At 41.4% G+C, this 19,598-nt stretch overlaps 1 protein-coding gene across 1 annotated transcript in view; it reads left to right on the top strand.

Moving 5' to 3' along the window:
• GLUD1 (glutamate dehydrogenase 1) overlaps nucleotides 1–10,227 on the top strand; it is a 30,633-nt gene extending 20,406 nt beyond the window's left edge. Inside the window, exons 6-13 of the mRNA XM_054205898.1 lie at nucleotides 177–356; nucleotides 2,120–2,257; nucleotides 3,218–3,355; nucleotides 3,481–3,561; nucleotides 4,423–4,546; nucleotides 5,789–5,880; nucleotides 8,157–8,219; nucleotides 8,861–10,227. Coding sequence (XP_054061873.1) covers nucleotides 177–356; nucleotides 2,120–2,257; nucleotides 3,218–3,355; nucleotides 3,481–3,561; nucleotides 4,423–4,546; nucleotides 5,789–5,880; nucleotides 8,157–8,219; nucleotides 8,861–8,980 — 936 coding nt within the window. The 3' untranslated portion in view covers nucleotides 8,981–10,227. The remainder of the gene's footprint in view (nucleotides 1–176; nucleotides 357–2,119; nucleotides 2,258–3,217; nucleotides 3,356–3,480; nucleotides 3,562–4,422; nucleotides 4,547–5,788; nucleotides 5,881–8,156; nucleotides 8,220–8,860) is intronic.
• Nucleotides 10,228–19,598: the final 9,371 nt, after the last annotated feature.

Here is a 19,598-nt window from a genome sequence, read left to right as displayed (position 1 = left end):
TGAGGTGTTCAGACAAAGTCAGGAAGGAAATCATCTTTACAGACTAAATGTATATAAACTATATCATGTTCTGACTCTTATGATTCGTGTTTTCACTTATCTCTAAAATGTACAAAACTTCTTGTTCCAGCTGTTTGATTAATTCTATAGCTCACAAGTCCTTCACTGTTTTACAGGATATAAACGCACATGCATGTGTAACTGGTAAACCCATCAGCCAGGGTGGGATCCACGGACGTATATCTGCAACTGGTCGTGGTCTTTTCCACGGAATTGAAAATTTCATCAATGAAGCATCATATATGAGTATATTAGGAATGACTCCCGGATTTGGGGATAAAACATTTGCTGTTCAGGTAACTTTTTTCCTTTGACTGCAGGGAAAAAGCAGTAAACAAACTTCCAGTAGAGCTGTTTTTAAAAAGGGCTGTAGCAATAAATCCTGTTAGGGTTTTACGACTTCCAAGTTAACCTTTAGTCTCTAACTTCAGAAACACTTCTCAAGCAACATAGGTGCCCTTTATTTTGGACTGTTTTATAAAAACTGAACTTTCAATTGCACTCTACAGGCACAGAGCCACATCTCTAGTCTTTATAAACATAGGCTGCAAAGAAAAAAGTGAAATACTATTACAGGAGTTCTTTAAACTAACGCATTGCACACTTTTCAATGAGCTGTGACAATGGTGCTGCCTACACAAAACTCATTGCACTGTTTTGTAATAAAAAAAATTTAGAGAGAGAAGGAATTGGGGGTTATGTTCTTGTTCCGCTATGGAATGAGCAATTGGAAAAGTAGAAACCAGTACCTTATTCTAAATATGTAGGGTTAAACGTACGTTGTTGGTGTTCGTAAGACTTCAGGATTTATATAGTTGATTTTTGAAGGAGTTTGATATTCAGTAATATGCATTATCATTCCTAAAATTTCAAAGAAAGAACTTGTCTGTTCAGCTTTGAACAGTATGTTAACTTGAGGGATTACTTTGTTTTGTTGGTTTTAGTACCAGTGCACTGGTTGTTTGCAGTAGCAGAGTAATTGTAACCTCCAAGTTGTCCTCTAGTTAACCAGTGGGCTGAAACAAACATCTTTGCCCTGCACGGACCCAGCAGCACACTCTTCTCCCTGCACTTTGGCATGTTCATGCCTGGCAGAGGGCTAACCAACAGGCACTTAAGCGTAACTTAGACTGAAAATACGGCCATAAGAATAGCTGAAGATTTTTCTACAAAAATAAGGATACAGCATTACAAAGAGACCTAATGCATGACAAACTACTGTATTGAAGTTTGCTTCTAATATATAAACAAAAATCCTAAATGTAATTGGAGCTGTTATACAGGAATTTAACATTCAGCTTTTTCCCAGCATATAATCTTACTATAAACTTTTGATATGGATCATGTGACCTTCTGGTCTACCACATGTGTTCCTTTACTTCCAGAATGTTAAATAACGGCCTGGAATTAGGTTTTCTACACCAGTGAGGATGTAAAAGATGCTAATTAAATAAAAGATTATCTAAATTTAAATTTAGGCAATCTGTTTTGTACAGGACCACTTCAGAAATGTGTTAGAAATTACATAGCTTCCTATTAGGTTGTATGTTTTAATGTGAAGAAGTAATGATGTTCTTGTTTAATGCTTTCCATTGTAGGGTGGGTTTTACACTTGTAAGCCTCCCTTGTCCAAATTAAATGGGAGTGTTTCTTGGCATGCAAATGTTAGTCAAACCTTTGAGTAGTCATACAAAAATCCATGAACCCCTCTAAGACAGCGTCAGTTATAAAATAGATAAGTATAATGTTTCTGTGTTGATAAATATCATAGTTTCGACACTTTCATAGTAGTGTTTATGCTTCCCTTCTGTATTTCCAGTATAAAACATTTAGCACAACTGTACATTGCTGGCTACAATGCATAATTTCTACAGTGGTATTCAGACTAGAACAGAACATGTAGATTTTTTTCCGTCTCTCCTATACACATCATCTAATGCCAAGATATGCCAATGGATTAAGAACTATTTAAAGCTGTTCAAATTTATAGAAACCTTAGCAGTAATCATCATTTTCGCTTAAGGGTTAACTACTTTTCCCTTTCTCTTTCCGCCTTCAGGGATTTGGTAATGTGGGTTTGCATTCTATGAGATATTTGCATCGTTTTGGAGCAAAGTGCGTTGCTGTCGGAGAGTTTAATGGTTCTATCTGGAATCCTGATGGGATTGACCCAAAGGAACTAGAAGATTACAAATTGGTATGAAACTTAGCTCCCGAGCGGAAATAATTTAATTTTTGTCAGCTTTGCAAGCACATAGGATGACTGTAGACTAGTGTTAATTTGTGATTTTTAAAATCAGGCTGCAATTAGTACTTACAAAATAGCTTAGGAATGTTGATTCTTCCAGCTTTCTCCTTAGCCCCAGTATGAGTGCAGGTGGTTAGCACTAACTGATCTTGTCGCTTTGCTCTCTGTTTGGTTCATAACGTTGTTCTTCTTTTACCCTTTGACCCGACTCTCAGAAAAATGGCAAGGCTTGCATGTGCGCAGGCTTACTTTGGTTTCAGAATTGTATTGGTGATTATTTTGCCTTTCTTATGACTAAACTAGGAAGGATGTATCAAGGAACCAGGGCAAGGAGGTTCCTAAAGGATTCCTGATGGAGAATCAGGAGCATGTGGCATTTAAGACTTCAAAGTGCACTTTTGCTGCTTCTTACCAATGGGATGTTTCTGAAAAAATGAAAGCCTGTATGGCAGCGTGACTTGAATATGTGGTTTATAATGAAAACTGGGTATGGTCTTTCAGTTTCCAAGCGAAGCAGCCTTGAGGGAACAGTTCACAGGCACTAAAACACGATTTCCCACTTAGGGTTTTTAAGGGGCTTAATCGATGTGTCTTCTTTTGCAAAGGTAGCATTTGAATGTCATCATCACCCCTTTCTCAAAATAACTAAATGCTCCAGAGCCCAAATGGTTATCAGTGTCTTTGGCCAGAGAGCACTTATGCCTCAATCATGGCAACTTGGTCTGTTATCCAAGTTTTGTAGCTTCCTTTTTATGCCTAAGCTAAGTAAAGATAGGAATTATGTTATGTGCTGTTTGTCTATTACTGTTGCTGCTCCCTTCTTTCTTTTTTGAAAGTTAGAAGAGGGCAAGTAAGCCAAACAAGTACACACACACACTAAAAACCTCCTGGTTTGTTTTCTTCAAACAGCAACACGGGACAATCATGGGCTTCCCTAAAGCACAGACACTTGAGGGCAGCATTCTGGAAACAGACTGTGACATTCTTATCCCCGCTGCCAGCGAGAAGCAGTTGACTAAGGCCAATGCTCACAAGGTTAAAGCAAAAGTAAGTCGGAGAGCTCAAATGCAAATGAAAAGTGGAGAAGGCCTGTTTAAATACTGGTATTCAATAATTAGCATGGATGGAAACTAAAATATACCTCTGATTTACTCTGCTGTGATTCCTTTCAGATTATTGCTGAAGGTGCCAATGGGCCTACGACTCCTGAAGCTGACAAAATCTTCTTGGAGCGGAATATCATGGTTATCCCTGTAAGATTCTATTATGACTTTTGATTTTCAGTAGAAGGGTAATATTTCTGTAAATTGTAGCAGGATGTTATTTATTGAAGGTTTTTATTAATAGCCGATCCTTTTCTTGAAGTGGTTTTTAACTGATATCTGGGAAATGGGTGTCAATGTTGCTTAAGATTGGTAGTAATTACTTACACTGCAACTGTAAACGACCAAAGATAACTATTAAATGAAGGCTATCTATTCAGAAGAGAGAACAATGCGCAATTAGTTCTTAAATCTGTAGTTTTGCATTTCGGAGTATTGGCTGACATTTGCTCAACTAAATAGCCCACTAAGCAAAGGAAGAAGGCAGAGTAAATACACTGGCCAATCTGTTTGTAAACATTGTGTCTCTGGGTGATGCGCTGACAGAACTGTGTATCATAGATTGTATAGCACAAATATTGTCTATAGTGATAATTTGAAAGAGTAAGACGTATTTACGTATAATGATATCCTTTTCCCAGAGAAAGGGTGCCCTGATCGAGTGATGCTGCTGAAAGAGTGGCTGATCTTCAGCCTTTACTCACTAAGATGGCCTAAGAACGTTTTAACTTTCTTAATTAAAAACTTGTACTAAAATAAAAAAAAGTGGTCAGTCAAGCACACCTGAACTTCACGTGTTCTAACGTCAAGTCCTCTAAATCAGTAAAAATTATCCCTGGGCTGCAGAAGAGGATAAGGATTGTCATGCAAGAATAACAGAACTGGATTGTCTTCTGTACTGTAGTTTAAACTAGTACTTTGTACATAACACTTGCGCTTGCTTTTCCTTAATACAATAGAGCTGTCTTCATCCCATGGTAACAATTCAATCCATTTACTATTTCTGTGCAGGATCTTTACCTGAACGCTGGCGGTGTAACAGTGTCCTATTTTGAGTGGCTGAAAAACTTGAACCACGTCAGCTATGGCCGCTTGACTTTTAAATATGAAAGGGATTCAAACTACCACTTGCTCAGTAAGTGCTCAGTTCCACTTTCACTGTTTAATTGATAGATTGAACTAGCAAGCACCACCTGTGGGAGAAATGAATACAAAACTATTTTAAATTCACCTTAATTTCTCACAAGTCTATTATTGCTGCATACTGAAGAGTAGGAAAGATTTGATAGGTTAATTGACTTGAACTCTAGTGACTTAAGTTAAATGCGTACTTTTTCAGTTATCTTTTAATTCATAAAGTGATGCTTTCCTCAGTTTTGTGAAAATACTAAACTTAGAGCACTTATGTGAAATATTTATTACTTCTTAATAAATGTCTTTCAGCTGTACTCTTGGTATTTGAGAAGTATTCAAAGTTTGAGTGGGTAACATTGTTCTGTAGATAGAGATTTTTCTATAAAGGACAATAATGTAATTGGTACAGGTGCTGTAGAAATCTGCTTATGGCCTGCAGCTCCAGGGCCAGAATACCAATTACATGGAGAGAGAAAACTTAATGGAGAAGAACTGCAGGATATCGCTCCATTTTAAACAGTACTCTGTAGAAAATATGAAAATTTCAGGACACAGGACTTGACAAAACATACATCTAAATGTTTTTTAATATAACATTTTCTCGTAAATGATACCTTTCAAGGTGTTTCTAAAGTGGTTGAGGGTTATGGCAATTCTAATTTAAATCCCTTTCTTAACTTAAAGGTTGTGTCATCTGAAACACTCTGTAATGTTGTTTAGGAAATCTTACTAATTAAATTACAAGAATTAAGATGAAATAAATATCAATTCCGAATACCAAAGCACTTCTCATGCCTTAAAGAAAAAAAATAAAATTCCACATTGTGCTTCTTTCATAGGAAGTAGTGTGTATGCAAAGTGCAATTAGAGATAATTGATTGTTTTAACTTTGGGAAATATTTTGTCTAATGCTATCTATCAAGTTAGGAAAATTAATCCAGATTGCTCTATCGGCTTTATGAGTTTAGTGAAGTGGGATCAGTAAGTCCACAGTCACTTGCTATGTGACTGTACTATAGCAATATTGCTGCTAATATTGGAGGGATTCACCTGTAAAAACAGATAAATCAACATTTCCCCCTTTTCTTAGAAAACAAAAATAAGATGACTGACTTTGCCCTCAGCCCCTGTATTCTGCATTTCATGCTATTGAATGCTGAAAGTCCTGGAGTCATCTCTCTTGTTAGGGAGCACATTCCTTTCCTTGTCCATTACCTTGCCTCTGCTTTTTCTTCCTCTCTAGTGTCTGTCCAGGAAAGCTTGGAAAGAAAATTTGGGAAACATGGTGGAACTATTCCAGTTGTGCCTACAGCAGAATTTCAAGATAGGATATCGGTAAGTTGTTGCTGTTGCGTTTCTTTTACTGTTACTGTAGCTGTACTCTGATATTATAACTGCAATCTAAATTTTACCGTTGTAGCTGTTGCAGAGGTTTTTGCCCCAGGCAAGGCATTAGTCATAGTTGGCCTAATGGCCAAACAAATAAAGCTAGCAAATGATCTGAACTGCTTAAGAATACTGGAAGTAAGCAATTTTTTCTTTCTTTTACTTGAGCCCATGCAAAATACCTCCAATATTGCTTAAAAGCTACAGTTTTAATACAGATGCATTTTCTATTTGTAACTACTGTTAGATTGCGTGTTGCCATTCAGAGTTTTTGAGAGCAACAGGTTATCTCCAATTGTTTAGGCAAACTGTGTGAGTTCTTTTTACTGGGGAGGGTGTAGGGAATGATTCTTTTTTTGCAGGCCAGTAAGGAAAACTTAAAAACCTGCGGTTTTTTTCCTCATGCTTTTATTTGCTATGAAATACTTGATATTTCTGCTGGCTAACCTGATAAATATATAGATTCCATAATTTCTTTGAACCCTAGCTATCAACGTCTACAGAGGTTTTGTAGTGGGAAATCCTACCTTAAACATTACCAGAATTAGTTTTTGAGATCTCGTTGATATAGTTTGCCCAGATTTCCAAACAACTTTCAACAAGATCCCACACCACAAACAGTTTGGTATGCTGTTTCTGTAATATAGGCGAGAGTTGACTGAAAAATTGTAGAATGTTCTTTTAGGACTGAATTAATGAGCAAAGAAATGTCAGCTAAAACTCATTGTCTAATGTGTGGCAATACACGGTGGGGAAATTTTCTTCTAAAATTAAGGGTTATGAGCTCATCTATTTGCATTCAAATGGAAGATCTGGAGGGGATGACAAAACATAAGCTTAGAAATCCATAGAAATCAAAAAGCAAACTCGGTGTTAAGAGATTGTTCTGAAGGGAAAAAAGACTGACTAACGATGCCACAATATTAACCCCGAGTGTGTCTGCCATCTGAAGCCTGCATGCAGGTGAGCTCTCTGTATCTTAAAACATTGTAGATATGAAGAAAGTTCAGAGAAAGATCACAAGAATAATCAAAGATGCAGAAGCTTCTCATACGTGGAACAATGGCCTAACCTAGGTCTACCTAGGGTAGCAACAGTAATCTATAGAACGAGTGGTGTGAAAATGGATGGATAAGGATAGATTGTTCACTGGCAGGAAGGGTGAAGGAGGCACTGTCAAAACCAGCGGAGTGAGGAACAGAATGAAGAATGGGGATGGTTCTTAGCACAGCAGACAGTTACAATGTGGAATACCCTGCCAAGGGATGTATAGGAGCTAAAAGGTTTGGTCGTTTTGTTTTTTAACACAAGTTCAGGGCGAGATGGGACAAATGACTGGGGGAAACAATCCAGTGAGATGTGAAAAACATTAAACCATGCTTCCTCAGGAAGAAATTGGGGGAAGTGCATGTAAACTTGTGCATGTAAACTTTCCAGATGATGGAAAGAGACTTTAGCCTGCTCCAGTATGATGCTAGCACTTTCATAAATGTTAGGCTGAATGAATAGCACGGTGGATAGGTTCTGTGGCTTAACATGATTACGGTGATCTTGCAAACACAAGCTGTAGAAACTGGCCTAGTAATTTCTACATCCAGCCCAAATTGGTATTAGAGGAAAAGCATGTATTTTGTGAAGCCAGGTCTCAAATTGTTAGTCAGTTACAACAGTCATAGTGATGAAACATTGAAGGCGATAGCCTGAATTAGAATGACTGAGTATCTTCAATTATTTATCATTCTGTGTATTTAAATTTTAATGGGAACAAAGTTATTGTGGAGTTGCTCAGGGCTAATACAGTATTGAATATATGAACTGGGGATCCATGCCTATCCTAAAACCTGATCATCTTCAAAACAATTGGAAGTAGTTTCTCTAGGTTATTAACTCTTGGCAGCTTTTTTGTTTAACATTTACTGGGTGTTTTGAAGGCTGAAAGCAGTAGTTAACAACATCAATAAAAAAGGCAAGCATCATGCGTGTAGAAGCTAGGCATATAAAAGATTCCAGTGCTTACATCTGAGGTTTTAGAATTGAGTTGACCATAATTAGCTCTTCAAGTAACACAGTAAAGGTGATTTAGTTTCTTACACTAGTTATTAGCAGAAAATGAGCGAGCAGACCTCGGTAATTATGGGAATCCAACATGTCATTGTCCCTAATATATGACTACCACCTTTTTGTGTTTTGAATTAAACTCTGATTTTTATTTCCTGTTGTTGCAGGGCGCGTCCGAGAAAGACATTGTCCACTCTGGGCTGGCTTATACAATGGAGCGTTCTGCCCGGGTAAATACTGCATTAGTAAATGTACTTACAGGAAAAAACTTACGTGGTTTTGCGACAGTTTTGAATGTGTGGTACAGAATTTCTTTACAATTAAAGGAGTAGATAAGCAGTTCACAATAATGGAAGTCACTGTGAGTATGAGGTATTTCTGCTCTGTGCAAGGATGCCCAACTTTATCTGAGTATAGTAAACATGAGAGACTCATACATGTAATCAGGAAGTATTTTCTAGTAGGAGCTGTAGTAATTAGAAACTTTTTTAGTTGTCCCTTTGTACCTGACTAGTCTGGGACACATACCTAAGAGTGTTTTACTTTGCCATCAGCAGTTTTAGATTAACCCCTTTATGCAGTATTTCTAATTAGTGGGGCAACGACTAGTTGAGACATCTTGTCTCTCCCTGTATCTTAGGTACATGCGGATCCAAGACCTGAAAAGCAGCAATATAGTAACCTGGGAAAGAGCCTTTCAGATCTCAGTTTTAAGGGGAATCAGGGAATTTTAGACTTGATCCTTAAAGGATCTGAGCTCTGATACCAATCTAGCAGCTCTTCTACTCCTAACCTAGATCCTCTAAGCAAAATCTAGTGTAGTTCCTATGGAGAAACTTGCAGAAATCACATGTAACCTTTTCCGTTTCAGCAAATCATGCGTACTGCCATGAAGTACAACCTGGGTCTGGACCTGAGAACAGCTGCCTATGTCAATGCAATTGAGAAAGTCTTCAAAGTGTACAATGAGGCTGGCCTGACCTTCACATAAATAGGCCATTACCGCTCCTTATTGTATCCCATCCCTCTCGCCATTAATGTACCCTCTTCTTGAAAAAGCTTATCACAAGTTTACATGTAACCACAAAATTTTCTTTTCTTCTGACATTATAGTGGATTCTATTCTCAATTAGTTTCAGTCCAAACTAGTCTTTTTTTACAATAAAAACCCATGGATTAGGAAATTGTATACAAGTATGCATCTGAAGACAACAGTTCATCTGCGCTTGTGGGGGCCATTCTGGGTATTTCGCCTACAAAACAAAATGGTACATTCTACATATGGAAGAGTGGTCTTGCCACCTGAGCCACTTCTCAGACTTCAGATCAGATACTGTACTAAATGAGCACTTAGCTCATTATTACTTCATGCACTTTTGTTTAATGATGTAATTTTGGCTTTGGCACTTTCAGTAAGGCCTTGTATGATCAATGCTGTGGCATTGTCAAAGGAAGAATGGGCCTCCAGCAGGGATTAACTTTGATAGAAGTCTAATTTTTATTTGTAGTAAAGCTTCAGGCCTGATTATCTTTGGGCAATGTTTATTCTTTAACTGTGCTGCTGTTATAGGACTGCCTTTTATTGCTTGTTGAAGCTAGCTTGACTATCACCATGAAGTATGTAGAGGTGGCAGACTAATATTTTTATAAGCTGAAACTATCGAGCAACTCTAGTTATGTTTTTAATCAAGTATCTACATAACTATTCTGACTATAGATTGTTTTCTTTTTTTTTTTTTTTAAAAAAAGGGATAGTCTGAATTTGGTAAAGCAATCATACTTAGGTTTTTTGGAATTCTTTTTTAGTCTTTTCCTTTCAGAGGCTTTCTGAAAATTAGATACTGCCTCAGTGAACAACTAAAGTGAAAGTGAACCCAGAAATCCTTGGCCAAACTACAGAGGAGCTAGAATGCTGCTATGAACTTAATCCACTGTCTTAACACACACAGCCTCTTTTTTTTATCATCAGGAGGTCTTGAAAGTTTTGAACATACTGGAGGACAAAATGGACCTCAACACAATATTGGATCAAGCACAGTTTTTAAAGTGTAAGGCTTTTGTCCAGTGGAGTCCCCTTGAAGTGCCAGATGTTATTTATGTAATGAATATGAATGTTTTTTTTAAAAGACAACTAGTCCCTCACAGAAACTCATGCTTTTTTTCTAACTACTTTGTAACTGCATGACATAACCTGGAGAGAAGAGCAGTTATTAAAAAAAGTTGACCTTTCCAAACCTATTATGCTGGTGTATTACTGTTTTCTGTTTCATTCAATAGCTTTCCGTAGTTACAATCAGTCCGTGAATCTTCACAGCATACTTCTGTTTATTCATTACATGCCTACTGATGAGATATCGTCTCTGATTTATTTTAAGGGGCTCACTAATATAGATCTCTGTCTCTTGAAGTTGCCTGTCAGCAAGACTTTCAAAGTTGGGTATATTTGGTAAATCATTTTGGGTCTTTACTGTGTCCTCTCAAATTTGTGTGAAGAACTATTCTAATAGTTAGCATGGAGCAATAAACCTGTGTGATGCATTTAATTAGTGGCTTACTCCATCATATATGCTGATATCTAGGGCTATAAAAGTACTACAAATCACCTAAATGCAGTATTTATATATACTGGCATTTATTTAAAAAAAAGAGAACCCTTTGAGCATGAAAGAATTACCATGATCAAAGTGTGGATCTCATGTTTAGAGATCTGTATCTTGGATCATACTTTTCACTGTACTTTTTATGGAAACATTTATTGGATAGTAAAATGAAACTAAGATTGTAACCTGCTTCCACCAAAACTTGGAGGCTAAAACACACACTAATAAAGAGTTGTGTTATTGAAAAGAGAAAGAATCTTAAAAGCTGAGTTGCATAATCTGTCAGCAAAGTTGAAAGCAAAGTGAAGTAGCTGTGAAGAACCTTGGCTAATTTACTGTTGTCCTCCCTCCCCCTGACATTTCTTCTCCAACTAGTAAAGCACGTTGAGTTTAGCTGTGCAAACTTGAAACATTGACCCTTTCAATGTTGGAGCATATAGGAAAGCTAACTGGGATATCTTCTACCTCCTACGTACTTGAAAGGAAAAAGCCAAGACCTGCACAATGCCTGAATTCCCTAGTTCATTAGAATCTTATACTTTTGTACATCCACACATTACCACTTCTTTTCCCAGGACATCTTGACATAAAGCAGACCTACCACTGGGTAGGATTTTACCAAACCCAGAGATGAGCCCTTAAGGTTGACTGGATTTCACCTCAGCCAACTTGATGGCAAATAGCAATAGTTACCAGCCTCTTGTTAAGAGAGTTGGTGTTGGAGAGCTGCAAGGCGCAAATCTAAGCACATGCAAAGGCTAGTATAAGGAGAACTTGGGGTATTTTTGATCAAAGACCTAAGATCTTTGAGATTAATGCCTGGAGTTGATGGGTTGTAATCTGACTTCAGGTTACAGCACATCAGCTCATTTGCCCTTTTGTTGTAGCCAAAAACCAAACTGTATCGGCGAGTCCAGACTTCTTATGATGGATAGCCTGTTCTGAAATGGCCTTGTACAAAAAGGACCGGTGCTTGCGCTCAGTCCTAAGATCAGACAGTTAAAAAATAAATAAAATTTTGTGGCACATACCTCTCAAGACCTGGCAACAGGAACAGAGAGAAGAAAGTGAGTTAACATGGTTTTAGAAGCTTGGGTTTAAAGCAGCTCTGGCCTTTTCCTAGCCACAGCTGAAGAAAGCACTCACTCTCTGGGATGTAGGTTATAAATAACTCTACTGGGGTTTTTTTTACTGTAACTCCAGTTCGGTGTTAGACCAAATATCTTGGGGAATGCCCCTCTCCTTACATAGACACACCAACACACACAAGTTTTATCTTCTAGCTGAGAACATTGTCACTGCTTGTATTCACTCGTGCCACTAGGCATTCACCAAGAAGCTTGCTAGGATGTTTGGCAGGGAGACAGTCACAATACCCGAAGTTAGATTTAAGCACAGGGGCTACTACCTAGAAAAAAAAAAAAAAAAACAAACCACACATCCTTGCCATAGCAGGCGTTTGTAATCTCTCAGGCAGCATTAAGAGTAGCTGGTTATGTATTATGTAGCTGGTTTGTGGTGAATAGTGGCTCAATAAGTACTCTGAAGCTGTGAGTAAATTTCATATGGGTTACAACTACAACATTTGGAGTTACATGCCTCCTGCAAACTACTAAATGCAAAAATATCTCTATTGTACAGAAGAGCAAGTAGAACAATCATTTTTCATACCAAGCAAAGAACTCAGACCTACGTCTGTTTTCATTGATGGCAACTGTCACCATCAGGAAGAAGCATCAGAGCAATGTTAATTCTTGCTGTGATTTCAAGATGCCAAGTAAGTGACCTTTAAATTACCATTAGTAATTGCTGAGCATGTAATATCAGGTCCCTTACTCATTACAGTAGCAAGTAATTTCTTCCCTTTTTATGTGCATGCAGGATTTTTTGTTTTGGTTTTGTTTTTTCACAGCCCAGGCATCATCAGTTCTTGTTTTTTCAGCTCCTGCTTGATTACTGTCTATCAGTAATGGTAATGACACCAGTGCCATGCTGTGTGCTGCGTTACACAGCGATGGTGTGCAGAGCTGTTGAACTTCCACCGACGATGCAGCTCGGGCAGTGTTAAGCAGTCCAGTGGTGAGCTACCTGCTCTGCTGGCAGTAACGCCTGGCTCTGCCATTAGCATTAGTTTGAGTATCACAGTGCTCTTTTACAGTGGTTTTGCCTACCTTAAACCCTCTCAAGTCTTTATCAGCACAGTATCTAATTGCAATTTTACAGATAAGACCAGAAGTACAAGCGCAGTCACAAAAGCACGCAGCTACTTACCTTGCCTTGTAAGGGCTGTTTGGCTGCTCAGCTTGTGCGACACGCACACACGATGGGGACTGACTCAGTGACAAAATGGGGAGAGACACCAAATCTCAAGTCCTTGGCTTTACAGTGTGCCTACTCCACGCCATCCCTTAGCTCATAAAAAAACCAAACAGCATTTGTCTGCATTAATAGCATAGCACAGCTTTAGCTGTCTGGTCGGTGACGTAATCCAGTCTTTCTAGACAAGGGATTGTAAATGCGTTTGGTTTGCTGGTTTTTGGTTTGGGTTGGTTTTTTGGGGGTTTTTTTTTGTTTGTTTTTTTTTTTTTAAATATCTGTAAGCAAAGGATTCCGAAGGAATACATGCAAGCTAAGTAGATTATAAGTATTTTCTTTATTTAACAGTACATGTAGTAGAAACTTGTTTACAAAAATTTCAGTGGTATTACATTTTTGTCTTCATTGTCCGAAGCTTTTGCCCCAGGAAGTCGCTTGATTCGCTACATTTTTTACAGCTTTTTCACCAGTTTCAGCAGCTTTGTAGACTTCATCAAGAGCTTTTAAAACAGAAAAATAAAGGTAACTGTAGCATCACTGCATGGGAAAGGGACAAGGGAGGGTTGTGGGTCTATCTGGAATTTCACTGATGTGACATTACTGAAACAAACAGAAACGTTACCGTACCTTTCTTACCAACATCCTTAGCCTGTTCCGTCGCCTGCTGCACGGTCTGGCCCACTGTGTTAACTGGAATTAGGGGAAAAAACAAGTGTAAATCAAGTAGTCTTTACCCTTCCCCTAAACTCAGTAATCATGTTTTAGAAGGCTTTGCTAAATGTTCCAGGGCTAGAAGATGAACAATTATTCTGTGAGGATGGGCACCCTGGCCTAGTGGGAGAGAGATGCTGTTAGGAAGCTGGCTGTAGTTCCCCACCTTATCATGTGTCTTGGTACAGATGAAGGTTATGGAAGTTACAATCTGTGTCACCTACAGCGTCAGGAAACAAAACCTTCCTTTTACTGAGCCTGGCTAGGATCTGCAGAGAAAGCAGGCTTGGGCAGTTTGGCTGGTAAAGATTTTCCAACTGCATAAGGCTTGCTGCCTGGAAGAAGCGTGCTGCGAGGGCAGCACATCAGAGTTTAGTGGGCAGCCTCATACTTCTCTTGTAGCTAGAGAAAATTGTATTCTGTAAGAGATCGGTCTAATTTTAAAGGCATGAAAATGTCCACTGGAGGAGACTTACTGAGATGTGAAGAACAAGAGAGGGTGTCGCCTTAAAGTGGAGGAACTGCAGCCTACAAAATAGTGATAAACATTTGTGTGATCAGCTATGATCAGGGAAGTCTTGCTCACAAGAGTCAAATAAAAGTTTGGGGCAAGTGGCGTTCAGTTGAAGCTGGATTTATTTTATTTCCCCAGCTCCAAATTCTACCTTTTAAGAAAAACGATGTCTTCTGCACAACAGAGACTGACAGAGCAAGCCAGATTCCTCACAGACATTGCATGAGGGAGAAGTGCTGAGGTGAGGAAGGACATTTAAGTGAACTGGGAGTGTCCAAAACTTCAAAGGTCTCCAAGCTCGGATTCACTGGCTCCCAAACAGTAGTTGTTTTGTCAAGTGTCTTGTAAAAACCAGTGGCCTATTTCCCCTTGGGTTTGTAGGGCACTTTCTAATGCTTAAAAGATGTGCTAATTATCATCATGCATCATCTGTTGCTGCAGTTTCCTAACTGGTGAATGGTGTACGCCACTCATAAGGTGCAGCTAAGAAAAATGCTTCCCATAGCAATCTTGGGTCACGGCTGAGTCTGTGGCTCCTCTCAGGAACCATGGGGTAGGTCATAATTTTAGATACTTCCAAAGCCCAGTTGTGTCACCCTGCACTTAGCGATGGCTCATGGGACTGTGCCTTTGGGGCACACGCGGGCACAACAGAAGCAGTCCAGAGATGAAGTAAAGAATAGTTGTACAGCCACCAGTTGGACAGTCTTGTTCTAGTTAGACTAGCATAAAATCCCCCTTTGTTTTCATTTAAATGGGGGTTTGGAAGGTACCTCTGCCTATAGTACTCTCAGGAGCAGGTGCAGTGCTGACACTGATGCGACACAAGTTCAGCATCAAGCGCTGTGTATTTACTGCCTGTCATCGAGGTACGAGCCAATGGCACAGAAGTAAGTGGCCAAAGTCAGGCCAGTGCCTGGGAGCTCCTGGTGTTCTTCCAGGATCCAACTCCAGCGGAAAGAGCTGTGCTGTGGCGGAGGACTTGCTGGGAAGATGCGTGTGGGGTTCAGGCCCTTTGCCTTTTTTTCTTCAGACGCTGGTGGTGTCTGAAGAACTGGTTTTCAGCTTCAAATGCTTGGCATAGAAGGGGAAGGACTGCTGCTACTATTTAAAAGCTTTGCTCTTAGAGTTTGTTGACTCCTAAACGCTTAGTTCAATCAGCTGAACATTAAGATTGCTACACAGCTCCTTCAAGATGACACATCCTAAACATGCATTGTCTAAAAGCTCCTTCAAGATGACACGTTTAAAACATCCACATCAGTCTTCTAGCATAGGAAGCCATAGATAATGTTTCCACAAAGTTAAAAAAACATAAGGAACATCAAAAAGCCTCCAGAAATATGCATTTCTAGGGCTTCTGTGCAGCAAAAGCACAATGAAGAAATCCTCATTCGAAAACAAAAATTGATGGTTACTCTCCACTTGCTCACGACCTGGTGTTTCTCTTCCATGCTTCAGCATAGAAATAGTTGATTTAAGAATCAGCTTTGTAAAAGAGGGCAGTGGGTCTGGGATTAGGCACCTTTCATCTTCCTAGCAAACTGAACCAAGGATAGAGGATAAATAAGCATCAGGCTTTCCACTTGCTTCATTGGGCACATAAACCTGCCAGTAATATTTCTACTGCACTTGAAGTCACAGGCAAAATATCCATTTACCTAAACGTCGTGTAAAGAAATATGAAACACTCTTCACTGCTCGTGTCTTATATGCTAAGCCCAAACATTTCAGGAATTGCACCAGTGCAGATCTCTCGGTGTTAAAGCTTCACTAACAGTGGCTCATAGAAGGAGCACACTATTTAAATTCGGGGCCGATTTGGCAAGCCTCTCCATAGGAGTAACCTTGACTCGGGTGCCCTGAGCCCCCACGACTGCGCTTGTGCTTTGTGCAGGGCGAGCGGCTGCGACACAGCCCAGCTGACTTAACTGCATGTATCTGTGCAGCACCCAGCCGCTCAAAGACCTCACAGCTTCAGGAAACTAATCCACTGCACTGCTGCAAAACTCTTATTTATCATGGCTGTTCATGTTAGGAAACAAAGCCCTCAATAAGCAGCCTTGCCTCCCCTCTCGCCTTTCCACTATCCTCTCTTCGGTGCATCATCTAGACACCCACACAGTCAAAGCCAGCGTGGGAGTTGTGGGAAATCAGTAGTTAATATCGGTCCTTCATTTACGATTGCGTTAGAGGGTTTGGAGATGGCAGGACATACTGACTGCACCCTTGAGCACAGCATCTACAGAGCTGATGCCTCAGAGGCAGATTTGCTCCCAGCTGCAGGGGTGGGAGCAGGGCACACACTTTAACACCTAAGGCACAGGAGGAGGGAAAGCAGCGATTCATATTTACCTGCCACCTGTGCGGCGCTTTCCACTTGTTGCGTGGCTTCCTCAGCAAGCTTCTTCCCAATCCCAAACATGGCTGCGCTGGGTTCTCTCTCCCCGCAGAGGATGGGTCAGCGAATCCCTAAATTGGGTTCTGTTACAATGTTTGGCAAAGTGCAGCTTTTTATAGACAAAGCAGGACTCCTCCCAGTAGTTACAGGGCAAACGCAAACTGGAGCTGGGAAAGCCATGAGCCCTTGTCGGGTGATTAATATACGAGGCATAAAAGGGTGAAGAAACATTAGTGTTTATTATGTTTTCCTCCCCAGAGAGAGGGCGTGGATTAATCGGCAGAAGTTTTCCACGGCCCAGGAATGAGAGCTTTGTTTTTCCATGTTGAGGAGTTGGTAAACAGCGTGTGTGTGCCGCAGCTGTCCCCACCAATGGCTCCCCGGCCGGTGCCACGGGGGGAGATAGAGGCAGGCACAGCCCGCGTTCCACCGGGCAGAAAAACATTGCATCGCAAAACACGCCACTGGAGAATTGCTTAAATCAACTTCGGCATTTCAAAACCTTACATAGAAAAGCATCCAGTTTCAGATGATTCTTGCCCACGTTTTTTTTTTTTTCCTCCCCAGCGGGACTTAAAATTCATGGTTATAAAAAGAAATGGGAGGAGCTAACCCCGCTTTTTAAAGTATCTGGTGAAATCTTTGTTGTGTTAGACGAAGCTAATAATTTTGTGGTGTGTCATGCTTAATACTTTAACCCCTTGTTCCCAATGCCTGGCTCAGGAGAGTGGACAGGGGAGCTTTGGGCCCTTCCCTGTCCCCGCAGCTAACACCAGCAGGATCCAGAGCAGCCATGGGGCTGGTGGGGTGCAGCCCCCCTGCCCCCCCGTACCCGGGGCCAGGCAGTGCTGAGCCCCAACACCAGCATCGCTCCACCTGGGCAGGCAGGTGAAGAGCTGCTTCTGCCAAGAGCTTGTCCAGCTATTTCACCAAAACACCAAAGTTATAGGTAGGGTTGTTTTCTAATAGTTAAGCACTCTACAAAAAAAAGTCTTGCTGCCACCTTGTTCCCCAGGCCAGGAACACCTCTCCTGATCCCAGACACGTCGCTTCATGCGCAACAGTTCCTCTACAACGTCCCTTTCAGCATTACAGCAAAAGTTCTGTTTTCTTCCAACCATTGCAGTTTCTTATTGACCACAGAGTCCCACTTTAAATAAGATGTGTAAGGGTTTCTGGGGGTGGGGAGGGGCTTCTCTGCATCATTTTGTCTTGTGACAGCAGGGAAAGGATCACTCACCATATCTGAAAGCAAATTCTACCAAAATATGCTCACGAAAAACAAAAGGAAAGTAATAATTTTGGTTTTAAATTAATGTCTTCCTTGACGTCAAGTCAAGGGGCATTGACAAAGTTCAGAACTGACCTACAACGCAGAAAAAAAAGCCTGAAATATTTCAGATAACTCAGAGCAACGTTAGACCCATGGAAATTCATCACACAGCAGCCAAGTGGTAAAATGCCCCCATTGTTCCCTGTAACATCCTCAATTACCCACGGTTGGCCTCGCTTGCAGGAAACAGCAGTTTCCTAGCCCTGCCCGGCTGTTGCTCCAGCTACTGACAGGGAGAGATGTGCGGAGACAGCGAGGCTCAGTCAGGCGTGTGTGTTTGGCGAGGCCACTGTTTATCTTGCAAAGTGACATTAGAAATGCCCCTCTGCATCCTATCCTAACTGCGAGGCAAAGGACGGTTCCTTCTCTCCCACGGTAGAGTACTGCAAACACAACCCCTTTTTTTCAAAAGCCACATCACCACTAGCTCCCGAGCAACTTCCATGAGAGGAGATCGGTACAGCACCAGCACTGCTGCTTTGGCTTCCCAATGAACCTGAGCATGGAAATAAAATTACAGCTACAACCCTAATTATATTACACCGACGCACTGCAGGTACATATTGAATTATAATGCTAGAGAGAGTACGTGCCATTACAACGCTCCCTACAAACAGGTGAGGGTGGTATTTGCCTCACAGGAGTAAAAATATACAGCACTAAAACATGCCACAGTTTTTGAATATAAAAAGGACCTATTTTCTGTTACTGCGCATAGACTAAAGCCATAGAAGACCAGTGAAGAAGTGCCGTTCTCTGCAGGCACCAGGATTTTCACCACATACACATTTAAACCGACATTTGGCTGCATTCAGCGCGGTAGCTCATGCCATCCAGCAGCACAGCCTCAGCAATGGTGTCTCCCGGCCTCACCCCATGCAGGCGGTGCAGGCACCCAGCACCAGGGCTCCCACAACACCACCCGCCGCTGCCCCTCCTCCCCCCGACACAGGGACATATCCCAGTGAGCTTCACTCGTTAGTGCACCAGAGCTAATGAGAGCAGGGCCTTGAGAGGTCCCCACGCCTCGCTCCCCTCCCCGTGCCCAGGGCTGCCGCTCAGAGCCAGGGATGGCAGCATGGCATGCTCAAAACATGGACTGAAGCTGCCAAGGCACAAGCAGATACACGTCCTGAGCTCAGCCACCAGCCCACATGAGCAAACACAGCACAGGAGCAAAGACAAAACCCAACCTCCTCTGCCACAAGCTGCAGGACGCTCAAACCCCAGCATGGCTGAATAGCAGCACCCACCACCCAGGCTGTCCCAGCCTCTGCCACCCAGGGAGGGGGACAGGAATCACAGCACTGGGGGCAAACCCACAGCAACCACATCACCCACACGACATGCCACCAACATCCCTCCTCCCCACAAAGCACCCAGCCACCTCACACAGCCCCACTCCTACCTGCCCACCATGTCTGCAGCCAGGAGCCACCCAGGCCCCCCCTCCCACAGCCATTTTAAAGCCTCCCCAGCACAGCTGGGCAGCCCCGGAACAGGTGCCGGCAGGATTCGGGCTCCTCCAGCCCCCAGGTGCCAAACCTTGTGAGGTTTCAGGTGAAGGGGCAATCTATGCAATTGGTAGGAGAGGAATTTAAAACATGAAAGGAAGGAAGGTTGCTTTTGTACTGTGGGCAACAAACCCCAGTGACCCCGCTGCCACCACAGGCTCTGGGAGCAGACAGTGCTGGCAGCTCCAAAAACTAGCTGGACAACATGACAGACAGTAGA

The sequence above is a fragment of the Rissa tridactyla genome, chromosome 6 (genome assembly GCF_028500815.1).
Source record: "Rissa tridactyla isolate bRisTri1 chromosome 6, bRisTri1.patW.cur.20221130, whole genome shotgun sequence".
NCBI classification, from domain to species: Eukaryota; Metazoa; Chordata; class Aves; order Charadriiformes; family Laridae; genus Rissa; species Rissa tridactyla.
Note: the sequence above shows the minus strand (reverse complement) of the source record. Positions and strands in the feature narration are given on the sequence as shown.